The sequence below is a fragment of the Opisthorchis viverrini genome (assembly GCF_000715545.1).
Source record: "Opisthorchis viverrini unplaced genomic scaffold opera_v5_457, whole genome shotgun sequence".
NCBI lineage: Eukaryota > Metazoa > Platyhelminthes > Trematoda > Opisthorchiida > Opisthorchiidae > Opisthorchis > Opisthorchis viverrini.
In genome coordinates this window covers 99,090-113,059 of record NW_008752120.1, presented here as the reverse complement: position 1 = coordinate 113,059, position 13,970 = coordinate 99,090, and the positions used below count along the sequence as shown (strand labels likewise).

Below are 13,970 nucleotides of genomic sequence, written 5' to 3'. Positions count from 1 at the left end.
TATATATCCAATGCACCCGTAAACGTACAGCTCATGTAGATGACAGGTAGATGTAATTATATGTATTTTGTGTTTGTTTAATCTTCGTGGGGAGTTTTTTATTCGTTTTTCCCATTCAGCGCTTTGTTACCGCATGCCATTCCAGCATTGTGTTGTTTGACCAAGTTTATTGGTCTGTAGGTTGTGTTTGATGTGTCTGTCTTGAAGTGTATGTTATCAGTTTTGATGTCAACTGAATTTTACCGTCTTCCAGAAGTTGGTCGACGTAAAGTTTCGAGCTATGTTGCCACCTATTTTGTTTGAAAGTCTCTAGTCCGTAAATTCGCATATTCGTGTGCTTATCGGTGTTTCTTTCCCATAAAAACTGCGACTTGGTCTTGATGTAAATCTTTTGGTTGTGTCTCAGGATTTCTCAATTCTTTGTGTTAAATATCATGCTTTAATTGCGGACAATTCGTTTACACCTTAGACGGCCTCCGCAAACGGAGCAAAGGCTTGTCCTGCTCCTAAAACTCAACAGGATTCCACTCCGAAAAATGGAAGCTCAAGCTACCGTCCGGTCGTGTGCATCCTCGTCATTTTCATGCTCTATCTGTTTGTGTCACACTGCGTTTGGGTGTCGTCCTACGCCTACTCCAGCCCTTCCATTGTGCTGGCTTCCTACGGCAAAGATGGCTCACGCTTTATTTTGGATGACTTCAGGTGAGTCAGGGTGCGCTAGAATCTGTAGCGGTTTTTGATCGTCTGTAAATTGTCGTTCTTTTTAATTGTGTTTCTCTTATCGTTCGAACCTCATTTTCTTAGTTAAGGATTGTTGGTTCGAGTTCCTTGAGCAGCAACTCTTTGGCCGTCTTTTACCATCGGGTCGGATGTAATAACTGCGACAGAATCCTGCATGTGAACTTCTTTTGACTCGACCGCCTTATGAAGCATCTTTGACTTCAATTTGATACAAGATGGAGACGAACATAAAATCTGTGCTTAACGGCGAACGTTCTGAACAAGTTGTACACTGGATGTCCTGGATAGCTAATCCCATCCGAGGACTCGAACTGAGAACAGCTACGTACTTTCGGTAAACCTTTTGGCGGTTCAGGCCGTTGTTATCTGTTATTGGGTTCGATGGCGATGGTTAGGGTGCGAATTTACTGATCGGAAGGTCCGTGATTCGAACCCGACCTGTGCCTCACGACTTCCCCTCTATAGGTTTGGACAACCTGGAAATATCCCAGTCCTTGTGCTTCCTTCGGATAGCATGGTAATCAGGCACCAAAAGGGTGCTACATCTGAATGATTCATTATTTATTTTTGAAACTTCTAAGAAGTTTCTCGGGAAACAAACTCTTCTTTCCTTTCAATAATCGTAGCCCCACTGTTTTCTGCTGTCGCATTCCACACTGTGGCTCGTGATTTCTGGAGTTATAGCTTAGCTCCTTACACGGCGTTCATATTGACAGCTTTCAATGCACAAACTCTCACTCAGGTAGGCTAGTAAGTTTCCCGTCTCAAATCCTGTTCAGGATTTGAGTTGGACTTTCACTCCTTTATCTTCCGAATGGCTAACCCAGATACTTTATACATGTTGGCTGACTGCAGAACAACGTGCTGTAGCAGCAAGCTGAACGTATTAGAATAGGGTCCGTTGTGCTCGATTGGTTCTCGATGAAAAGCAGACTCTATACCGAGTAGTGTTGAATGGAGAGAATGTCTATAGCGTGAGTAGCGTTCCAACTGAAACATTAGTCGGTATTTGTGTGACACATCTGGCTGGTAGTTCAGGTGCAATTCAATCGAATCTTCCCTTAACACTACGCTGGCCTGCAATTTGTTGTCCAAGTCGGAAGCAAGATTGATGACCACTTATTGACCGCATCTACCTGACGGGCTCCAAAAAGGTCGAAACCACTATTGGGCTATCATTGATCTCACAAGTAGTGTTATTTTAAGGTCAGTATTGGTTTTATCTAGAATTTTTTATCTTTGGTGACGTGGGACATGCAGACATTCAAGTGGTTGTGGTCTACGTTTAGCACCCATACCTAGGTTTTGTTCATTTTCTTTTTTATGTTACCCTCTATAATTATAGGGAGGCCTATTTCTGGTTGTGGCAAAACACTAAACCAGATGCCCGAGTCATGTCATGGTGGGACTACGGCTATCAAATAGCCGGTATGGCGAATCGGACAACTTTAGTAGACAACAACACCTGGAACAATAGTCATATTGCCCTCGTGGGCAAAGCCATGGCCTCAAATGAATCGGAAGCCTACAAAGTAAGTTTTTAGGCTGTGGTTTTCGTTTGACAAAACTTCTCCCGATTTTGCTTTTTGATTACTGCGACTGTCTGAGCTGGAAATTCGAACCATTGTGCCAACTGCATCAAAACATACGAACTGTCTTTTGAAGTTTGCTTCAGTATACACCCATCATCAGTTTTCGAATGAAGACTACACTGACACGAAGTTAGATTCCGGTGAAGGATGTGAAAAAATTAGAGGTAATATAGGATTTCTGGCGCAGGTCCCTGGTTCGGTCTATCTTTCGCTATTGACTGGCTCTTGTGTTTGAAACTATCTTGATCACTGACTTCTCGTTGAGTAACGGACAACTGTCTGCCGCAACCGTGTCGCATTTGGACAGCTTGGTTTATTTGACTGAATACGAATGAAGTCATGAAACCATGAAAAACCGTCTCCGGAACCTTGAGTTTGGCTTGCTAGATGCTTGCAACCCGGATGTTTCTGAATCCTGAAGTTACCACTGATGCCACAGCCCCTAAAATTCCAACAGATCAGATATCCAGAAATTGAGGCGTTTTTCGGTTCTCCGTACGCCTTATTCTGTTTGACAAAGCACCGGGATACTCCTTTTCGCAGCCCTAGCTAGCTGCTGCCCACTGAGTCTAGCATACCTCATGCACGGTAAAAGCGTTGGATGTCCGTGTGCTTCGAATGATCATCTACTATCCTAGTTGGTCTCCGGCCTTCAACACCACAACCATCACCATGCCATCACCGTCGACAGTAGGACACCAGCAGTATACACGGGTGCCCAACTTTCACAAAATCATGTGTAAAGATCACTCTGTTGAAAGGTGGGAGGACGGGGGAACGAAGGGGGTTTGGTGCAGCTAACTTTGTTCTAAAGGAGAACCATCAAAAGCAAGATGCACACATATCTCCATTTCAGGGTGGGGCACCATCAGCTAAATTGACCAGCTTGACTGCTCCTCATTCTTATGTCTACTGCTGACTAATGTCGCGACATTGTGCCCGATCGCATACTTTCCTTTGCTAGCGACATTTGACCTCGCATTGACATTTAATTGCAGGCCTAGGATGAATGCTATCAGGTGTGTATGAGTAGAACTCTTTCATGTTCTTACCTCATTGTTTTTTCTGCTACCAATGCGTTTACTAACTGTTGTCGCCATTGGTTGTGTGACGGCGAACGTTCTCGTGCGGATAGGTAGGAGATAATGGAGCTAACAACTGACGCATTTGTAAGGTCATTTGCCCGATATTTGGAAGCGGAAGGCTGTCACGCTTTCGTGTACATGAATCTTATTATTTCCCCAGTCTTTTCACCATGTCACATAGGAATGTTTCATGGACACTGTAACTACCCATCTGATTTTGGTTGAGGAAACTGGATGGAGGACTATGAAGTGAAAAACTAACTCAGATGCATTTTTGCTGTTTAGTGCACCGCTGGACCATGTTTTCCATTGATTATAATCCGTTTCAAGTTCTCCATCTATAAAATTGGCAATAACCAAGGCAGCTGAGTTTGCCGGTAACAGCTTTCATGTGTCTGTCTAGGAAAATTAGCTCTTCTCCTGCTTTTGCATGGTTGTGCGTGGGGAGCTGTTGGAGGAATTCTGTCGATCAACATGAGCAAGCTACCAAGGAACTGCAAACTCTAGCGTGTGATGAACTAATGTATGGTATGCTGGTTATTTCCTCCGTAAGAAATGCGGCGTACTTCCCTCAGATTTGGTAATTCGAAGACACGGAATCAAACACTTTTTTACGTCCTCGATCCGCGGAAGCTTGGTTCTTGCCCCATATAGCAACAGCATTTTTGCAGATAAGCCTTGTTTCATCTACTCTACGGATGCTGTGTATTGGTAAAAACTCATCCCCACTTCCTGTCCGGTCGGCGGTTTTGTCTTTAGCCAATGTAACAGCTGCACAGCCAGACAAATTCGTCTAACGCTCGAGTAAGGTCATCCGGAAGCGCGAGATTCAGGCTTCTTGCAGCAGCACTTCGCTTTTTATAGGTGCGAAGCGCGTACAAAACAATGTTTATGCAGGTTATTTCGCATTATTTACATTTCACGTCCAGGAAGGACTGTCATTTACGAACTCGATGTCTGTGGGTGAACACCCTTAGGAACAAGTCTTCCATGGTCATATCGATAACAAATTCTGAGACCAAAGAGGACAAGTGATGACCTTATCCGACAGCATTAGATACGATGGACTTGAGGAAGGGCCTACCATGACTCTTCATGTGTCTACCGGGGTTGGCGTACAACACTTTAGGGAGGCTGAAGGACTTTTGGGGGCACTTCCGCTTCATTGATACTGCTGTAGTATCCGCTAAGAGTCAAACGTTTTCAAGTCGAGCAAAATTATCACCATTGAATCCTAGGAACAGTGCCGCTGTTCTAGAATCTGTCGATGTCGGATATATGGTGTGTGCACCACTTTACAGTGCAGCACCCAGCTTGATTCAAGGATCTCTGTGTGTTCGGTCAAGTTGCAAAGGACAAGGTTAAGTGGCACCTTGAGTTCCACAGCTTCCAAGTTAATATCACAATCCTTTCCTCTTCCGGAGTGTTCGACTCAGCCTATCAGTTAATTAGTAAACCGTGTTTTCCACTGCTTGTCGCTTTCCTTTGACTCCTGCTGGCAAAAGCCTCCGTCTCTTGAGCCGTCCACCAGAGTTCCAAGTCCTTTTGAATCTTCCCTGTTTGGCCGTGATCACTGATTCTTTTCGCTATTCATTGATATCCGACGTTCAACATCCCTGCGGCTGTTGATGCTGATGAACATTTCCAGTCTACTTGCCGTCAGCGAAGCTTGAAGCATGTGCGTACTTCACCTAAGTGAAGACGTTTGTTGTACACGATAGATTGCTAATGAATAACCAACTGGAATTCTTACTGGCAATTTAATAGTAGTTTCGTCACCTAGGCTTCAATACTTCCCACATCCTCTGATTTATCTTCAGACTATTCAAAGCTTGGACGTGGACTATGTTTTGGTAATATTTGGCGGTTATACCGGTTATAGTGGCGATGATATTAATAAGTTCCTGTGGATGGTGCGTATTGGAGGCGGAGAGCACCCGGAGGAAATACAAGAACGGAATTACCTTACGGATCGAGTGAGTTCTGTGCTATCCCTGTGATAAGAGTATAGTCCATCGATTCATTTAGTGATTGCTGTTTAGTGAACTTAAGCTGCATTGTTGGTGCAGAACCTTTACGGATGTGCCCGCTCACTGTATTGTGGATCATCGCATTTATTAATGGGAATTTTCAAACTTGCAACTAATAGAAAAATGGTGGAAGAAGAAGGAATGCCAGGCAAAGAAAGGCAGCAACATTACTTATTGTCTAACTTGTCATTGTGTTTGTTCTTCAATAGGATGGATTATTGGTGACTCATGTTCCAGGCCGTCTTGGGTCTGTCTTTCATTTAGGCTTTCAGTGCCTTCTTCGTGAGGTGGCCTTGGGATGACCTTGTTTTTCTTTCCCGTCAGAACAAGCCTTGTCAGTACAGTATGGTGCGGTTTTCGGGTACTTGACTCACACAGGGGTTCATACTGCTATGATGTTTTAATGTCTTGTCTCCATGCCTAGGGTGAATATCGAGTTGATAAGTCTGCGTCGGACACCATGCTGAACTGTCTCATGTACAAACTCAGCTACTACCGGTTTGGCGAGGTCCGGTTAGACATGCATCGTCCACCCGGTTTCGACCGGGCTCGTGGTGTAGAAATTGGCAAAAAGCACATAACGCTAGACTATTTGGAGGAGGCTTTCACATCGGAACACTGGATCGTACGTATCTACCGTGTCAAACCCCCACAGAATGTACCCCACCTAAAAGGTACCCGTCGCCGCGTTCGGACACGCCAGTCTGCCACAACAGAGGCAAACAACCGTGGTACCCTGAAATCATCCTCGCGTATTGTCCGAGGAGGACGCTCGTAACTACGGTACGTGTGTTTCTGCGGTTTGCTTGTCAGCTTCACGGGTCCTACTCGTTGTCTTGCATGCACTGTGAAATTACATATCCTTTGTTGTACACGGTCTTCTTTCATAGTTTACTTCAAATACCAGAATGGTTTCTGGATGACCTTAATGAACTAGCCAGATGTTGTGCATAACAACCCCCCGCTATTTTACTTCTGCAACTGTAAATAATTTGTTGATACCTAGCAACCTAAATGTCAGGCTCAGAGGCTCTCCACTACTAATCAATATAAGCACCAATAAAAGTAGCACTACCAATATTTCGATAGTCTAAATTAGTGGGCGTCATGGCGATATCTTGAACTGATGCCCTTGGAATCTATGCTACTCCTGATGAGGATACAATCGATGCTACTCAATTTATGAGGTACTATGCAGTTGGTCATTTATTGCATCCATCACTCTATGTGGTGGCGCTTCTTAAATCCCGATTAAGTAGTATCCGTATCAGCGGTTCAAGTTCGAAAACAGCATGTATATTCCCATTGACGTTATCCTTCTGTTTAGTTGTTGAACTTGGGTCGTCACATCGGAAAAAGTTGGCAGACCAGCATTTTCCCGTCATCCTTGACCATGAAACATCGCCTGTGTTCACTGAAATAGTGCTAGTTCCAATAACTTGATCCTGCTCGCTGTTTCCAGTAATGTATTTAATTGACCGCTTAACTCAGGTTCATTTGGACGAAGGCTATGCGTCAAGTTGGTGAATTCTGTATTCTACTCTCAGTTTTCTTCAGGTTTGTCGTACCACCAGATGCTAAGTTTTTTGCCGAACGATTGTTTGTTTCGTACGTCACAATCAGTATGGTTGCAATAGTGCAACAGTTTCGAAGTGTTCTTTTGTTGAAGGACTAATTAAGATTTTGGCGGCGATTTCTTGTTGGGCATCAACAGAATGCTGTTCTGATCGATTATGGCGAAGAATTGCTAAGTCTTGAAAACATACGGAACGCGAATTTTGCTTTGACCATTAATTTCTCGCGTTCTGGCTGTTTGGGTGCCGCGGCAAATAAACGTATCGCTCCACATCGAATTGTGTACTGTGCACTCAGCGTGATTGCGTTTTCGCTGCAGTTAGTTATGTGAACCTAGTCTGCTGTTTCTGTTTCCATTTCAAGATATGCTAAATCCTCGGGGCCCTGTGGGTATTTTGGCAATGACAATATTTGGCCCATTTTGGCTTTGACTGACATCGGCAGGTAATCTATTAGACAGCCCTGGTGAATCAACTGTTAGGGTACTGAAAAGCGATCTTCCTCGGTCACTCAGCCGGTGGGGCACCCGTTTGGCAAGCGTAGGTAGACGGTTTGAACCTACTCCCAGGTGTGGCTTAGCGCTCATGCATTGAGCTCCAGATGGCTCAGTGATTAGGGCGGCAGCTTGCGGACCTGAAGGACAGTAGTTCGGATCCAACATCAGCATCTCAACTACTTCTATCTAGGCTCGGGCTACCTGTCAGTATCCCACCCCTCGTGCCTCCTTTTGTTGGCATGGCAGCTGGGCACCGAAAGAGTGCTACAGCTGAACGATTGTTTTTTATTACTTCTCATTTCAAGGTCCGTCTCAACCCTCCCACCGGTGCAGTCAGTTTTTTAAAGTGAACGTTACTGATAATATCTAACAAAAGTCGAGATGATTTGCAGTATAGGTTAACTTTCGCCTGAGACGTGAAATATGAGGAAATTAGCCAGTGATGTGCCACCTGGTTTTTAGTTCCCGATCACTGATCTCGCCACGATGCTCAGTCAAAAAAAAACGTCCAACAATCTCGTTTTATACATCTCGGCATTGCGCTGGTAGACATTCCAAGTTTTTCCGAAACTCGAATGAAGTTTCACAGTACATTCGCCAGCCTACTGTCTTTGCGCTGTCGGCGTGCTCGGCGTTAACCCTAACGTGACCATAAGTACGGGAATACTTAGTTTCTTCACAGTTATTCGGTTTCGTCGCGGACGCCCCCTCTATCCACTTTCCTTCTAGGTTTTCAGTGACTGTCGTGAGCTACGCCGCCTAAGAGACTGCAACTCAGTGTCAAGCCCACATCTGGATGAAAACTGAAACAAATTGGATTATTTGGGTATTTTGCTTATTTAACTAACTAGAATATGGGCGAGATGGCCCAAATGGTTAGGACACAAATTTACTGATCGGAAGGTCCGTGGTTCGAACCTGACCTCCGCATCTCGACTTCCCCTGTCTAGGCTTGGGCAGCTTGGCAGTATCACAGCTCTCGTGCAACCTTCGGGAGGCATGGCAGTTAGGCACCGAAAGGGTGCTACAGCTGAAAGATTTTTAGCTAGAATATCAGAAGTGGCCCCTTATTTCTGCTTACGATTTACAATTTCAGATTTCGAGATTATGGTTCATCCCATCCTCGTATGTTCCTTCGAAATATCAAAATAAGAAGCCCGAGGTTGTTGATGTGTTTACTTGATCTCGCATCCATATGTGCCGTCCTGGCCATGGTCTACCGTAGAAGGCTCTGTTTTCTACTTCCAGCCCTTGTTGATGAAGGGCTGACAGAGAAGTGACTATGACGTTGCTACGCGAAATGAAGGTGGCTTGTGTCAAGTTGAACGATTTGGGATCATCCTGCCTTCCTGGCTGGGGTTCACGTCTGACCCATTGTTCAGAACCCTAAAGCATGTGGTAATTAAACGATCCCATTAGCGAGTTTGCTGTCACTTTTTTAGCCGGACCGTCTATCTAACGCTTATTTATCGTTGTCTGTTTGCTGTGTGTTTGGTTAGGCCAGTCACGCTGATGGTCTTACTCTAATAGGATGTTTAGATTTGTTTGGAAGATGGAAGCACCTCGCTTTTTTTCATTTTCTCTGGGGAATATGATGTTTTCCACCTTTCATTAAAGCCTTCTATACTTGTATTACAGTTAATAACAATTTTCCAGTACTACTGTATTGCTGTTCGTGATAATGTAGATACTGTGGAGTGCTTATCATTGAAAATTCGGGTCACGTCGTAGTACCTGGCTTATATGAATTGGCAAGCCCATATACTCATGCACACTTCTTTCCACTATGGTCTAGATACTTTGATACAGGATGCCTTGGGTTCTGAGGCCTTTTATTCGTCCGCATGTGTGCGACTTGACTTTTGCGGCACTATCATCCATCATCAAGCCAACATACAACTTGTTCATCTTTGTGTTGATCCTCCTTCTGTCTAGTTAATATTTCTAGTTCTATTGCCCTGACATCATATATTGGATTCCATGTTGGGAAGTAGTTAGTACAGATCGGGCATATTTCTTCCAATGTAAATCCCCATCTGATCAATTAGCGAAAGGCCGGGGTAACCATCTTTTCTTAACTAAGAGCACGTCTCAACTGGGCGTCATATTCATCAACTGACGACATTTTTGCATCAACAATCTGCTTTATTTTATTCTCTGCAATATACGTTTCAGCCGTTATCTCATTAAATTTACAGAGGAAAAGTTGTGTCCGTAATTCCCAACGTTTGGATGATAATGATCTCTGGCTGTTCTGTGAAAAGGGTTTTCGTAAATGTTGGAGAATTGAGTTCGGAAGGGAATTTGGTCAGCTTTGAAAAACTCTGTCTGTAAGGTTCGTGCGGCAGTGAAGCATCAGTGTTGAACCTTGATGTCATGCTGTCGATGATGATGATGATGATGATGTTCGTGCTAGGGTGGCAGTTCCAACGTAGTTCTGATAGCACGTTCATGATGGAATCCATATGAGATCCAGAAACTACCCACTTAGAAATCTGCATACATATCCCGCAAAACCCCGAATGAAATGTGCATACATTATTTGGTTCCCGCTCATCTCACCCATACGAGGATCCTGGTGGGGAAACTCTTGACAGCAGTACATATGGTACACCCCACACCCCGTAGATGCCTGTGGATATGATACTCAGCGTATGGGAGAAATTTCAGAATGGATGTCCGATCATTTCACAAGGGAGTAAACCACTCCGGCCTTGCTGATGGCGAAACGGCTTCAGTGCTAAAGAAAATATGCATCTGGTTGGGGTTCAGACGATAGCGTACAGACGACCGTATCAATTCGCACCCACAGGGAGGAGCGTTTTTGATGGCTGACTTATTAACAAAGGAACGTTTGCAATCCAGTCGCTATGCTTGGCGAACAACACAAAAACTGTCTTAAATGTGCCCTGTGGTAACAAAACTTGCAAATAGTGGAAGTGTTCCGGTGTTTCTTGGCGGGTCAGTATGACGATGCCATAAATTAGTGTATTTCAACGTCATGGTGACAGTTGGTTAATGACGGAGAAAATATGCGATCCAGGATGGACCAGTGTCCGATGGAAAGAAATCGTATGGTTACATGCGTTATCCAGCTTGTTGGCCAGCCTAAACGCTTCTGCTAGTGCCCTTTGTGAACGCAGAAACGGTTGAACAGACGGAGCAAGATACCTCCTTGGTTACGGTAGGCATCAGGTGTCTAACTGTCCGTGGTCGGATACGGTAGTAAAAGCGGTGTCTTTGTTTACTGCATGAACAGTCCTAAACAGATGGTTGTCGGTAGTTGCTTTGGATAAGTTGGGAAACAACCTGGGTGCTGCAGAACAGTCGTTTTTTGGTAATGGCTCCATTATAGTAACACGACTGGCACCAAGTTGGGCTGGAGAAGTAACAGATTTGGATCAGGCTGGATTACGAATCGATGGGTGTTGTTCCACTGGGGCGTTAATTTCGCCCTAACGACAAGGTTGCTAGTGCTACGTGCTCGTATCAGTCAGTTTTCTTTTTTAACCCTACTTTTAAATTATTTTGTTATCAAACCTCCGCTGTCCATGCGTTCCGAGATGCCTTTTTGCGTGTTTAATAGTAGGAGCACGTAAATGCCATTGAGACATTTCCCTCAACTTGATAATGGGGAGTCTCACAAAAATTACTGTTACGCAGTGCTGCATATGCCCGGATGCCTACCAAACCGTTTCATCAGCCAGTCGTGGGTTCCATGCGTTGAACCCATTGCCTTATGTCATTCTTTCCTTCCGAAAGACGAAGGTCTGTATGCCACCTTAAGTCCCTCGGCGGCCTGCTTTTATCTTTTTTTTCATGTACTTTGAACCGGCTTCTGTTTCGGTGACTTCGTTGGCTTTGTTATTTGGTTGCTTTTCTATCGTTGTAGGTTAGTCCAGCGAAGATGTCGGAGCGCTTTGCATTGTTCGTCTTTCTCTGATGTTTTGCCGTTCAAGTCCACCAGTCCTGTAAACCGCCAAACTGTATCGCAACCCCAATGCCTGTTCACAAGTCTTCTGGATCTTATACCTAGTACGCCTGCACCAATGGGCTCCACGTTCCAAATGTCTAGGCTTCACAGTTGTTGTCATAACTTTCCTAATAAATTTTGTATTTACATTGTCTACCATGTCTGTGTTCTCCGATGTCATGTCACCCTCCCAGTAGTGTGTACAGAAAATGGCTGGTACGAATTGACAGAACCTTCTTCCAGAGCGGGCAGTCACAGGTCAGCATGGAAGTTCAGTGTTTACACCTGACTGTCTTCCTTGATCTTGTTCGCCTGGTCTGCTTAGATGATAGCTTTAGTTTGGCTCTTTGAATGAGATTCGATTTGAATGAAATTTGACTCGTTAGTAGGGACCAACCGCTTCCTTGATGTGTGAAATTCCCCAGAATACGTTAGTGGTTCTGTGTATAAACATCCCTCCTCTTCGCATAATAGCATCTTTTGGTTTGCGAATCCAAAGATAATTCGTGTTAGTGTTAATAACTTAACCTGTACAGAATTGACTCTAGAACGTGCTTCTTCACGTTAGCGCCAGTTGTAGCTGCCTTCTGAAGAAAGTGGAGTGGCCGGCTTTATATCACGTCGTTAATGCCGAAAATTCTGTCTGACATTTCAGTAGCTCAGAGCACAGAGTTACTGCGTTTTCCTGACTCACTTGTATATTTTCGATGCCTTAGAGAAGGCCCAAGTGGCGGAATACGAGGTGTATACATTTACATCACAGTTGAAGTGATAAGATACAGATGGGCGAGTTCATGGGTTCACCATTCCCCAATTGTCCTCCACGTTTATGTCGTTACACGAAGAATGGCGCAGTTTCTTAGCGGTACAAAGGGCTAGGTACCCATACGAGATTTCATTTTTCGGGAGGGTTGCCGTCCGAAACTCTTCACCAGAGACAGGTCTACGACACTCAGGTGCCAAAATTACACCACCACCCCCATTTTCAATACAATCCTGGACACGTTTAAACACTAAGGAACCATTCGTGTGTCCATAGCGTGATGAATAACGTGTACAATTAAGGAAAAATGTCATCATTACACTTATGTTTAGCATAGCATACCACATATCGGCATAAATCGGTAAAAATGACTACGTGGTTCAGCTGTGTACTACTGAACTTTGAAATAACTGAGTTGATCTATACGGCATAACAAAGCGGAACACTTACAGCTCGCTGGAAGACATATCCTCATCAGAAGACGATTCAGGGAAGTCTTCCTTCTTCATATGATTCGACCGTTAACTGATCAGCAACTTCTTTCACCGAGAAATCGGGAAGTATAGACGGGACCGTAACGCATTGGAAATGATGCTGAATTATTCCGGTGAAGTGGACAACGGGCTTGTTATTTGCAAAAAGTGGTAGTTTTGATAAGCGACCTGCATTAGTTGTGGGAAGCCAAGTGAACTTTTCTACTAGTGATGTTCAGTTTGTTCCCCGAGACTACTCTGAGCGAATCGCTAACCCATTCATTCTGTGATTCATTCCGTTGTCGTAGATCCGATCATTTACTCGAGTCAGCGTATGTTGAGCACGACTGTTTCCTTTCACGAAAGCTCTATCTGTCTGGAGCTGGTCGCCGTGACGTTGTCCGGCATTCTCTTTTTCGAGTTGGGCTTCTCAGACGAAAAGTCCTAAAAGCAGAGAGTTTAGTTTGTTGCCTTCCTTTCTGTTAATTCTGATGACTGTTACTTCTAATTACTGCCAGCTTCTGGGAATTTTCGCTGGACGCTCTGAACTCCAAAAACAACCTAATGACCTTGCTTTGGTCTGTGTGATCTTGGAGAAAATGGAACTGTTAGTCGTGCCTGCCTCAGAATCCAACTGAGTATTCTTTGCATGTTACAATGGTTGTTCGTTACGCCTTGTCTTCGTAGGTGTGGGAATGTCTATTGTCCTTGTACTGGACTCCAATGAAGTTCGGGAACTAGCCATAAGGTTTATCCGGTACAAATGTATACTGAGGATGTGTGCTGAAAGTTATTTTCGTTTCAAATTAAAAGCTGTGAGTGGTCAGATACGCTAAATATGAACTGCGATATTGCGGAGAACTGCTTGTTTGATATTCTCCCAATAGGAGTAGCTACTTTTAGAGCTCGGCGGGATTGATTGTTGTAATAACATCCGTCGCACATTTAGTTCACATTCAATCCTCCAAGTGCAGTACTATTTATACAACAACAAAAATTTTCGACGTTTGGTCTAAGCTGTGCGGCAGCGTTTGTACATGTCAAGAAGTTTCATCGGATGAAGCGTCGCCAATGCGCGATCGTGTGGGTAGTTTGTCCTTGACTGTTTGCGGATAACAGTGCTTGATATCTATTAGTGTAATTAGCCAGAGGAAGCTCCTCAACGAACTAATCGAATGCGAGGAAAGCGAACCACAAAACGACGAATCGTAAACACACGTGTAATTACGACAAGATTGTCCC

General features: G+C 44.3%; 1 protein-coding gene across 1 annotated transcript in view; it reads left to right on the top strand.

Annotated features, from left to right (window-relative positions):
• T265_11205 (hypothetical protein) overlaps window positions 1-11,680 on the top strand; it is a gene marked incomplete at both ends in the record, with an annotated part of 31,504 nt that extends 19,824 nt beyond the window's left edge. The window contains 5 exons of the mRNA XM_009177801.1: window positions 470-702; window positions 2,087-2,273; window positions 5,239-5,394; window positions 5,873-6,231; window positions 11,412-11,680. Of these exons, the coding sequence (XP_009176065.1) occupies window positions 470-702; window positions 2,087-2,273; window positions 5,239-5,394; window positions 5,873-6,226 (930 nt within the window). The remainder of the gene's footprint in view (window positions 1-469; window positions 703-2,086; window positions 2,274-5,238; window positions 5,395-5,872; window positions 6,232-11,411) is intronic.
• Between the last annotated feature and the right edge of the window lie 2,290 nt (window positions 11,681-13,970).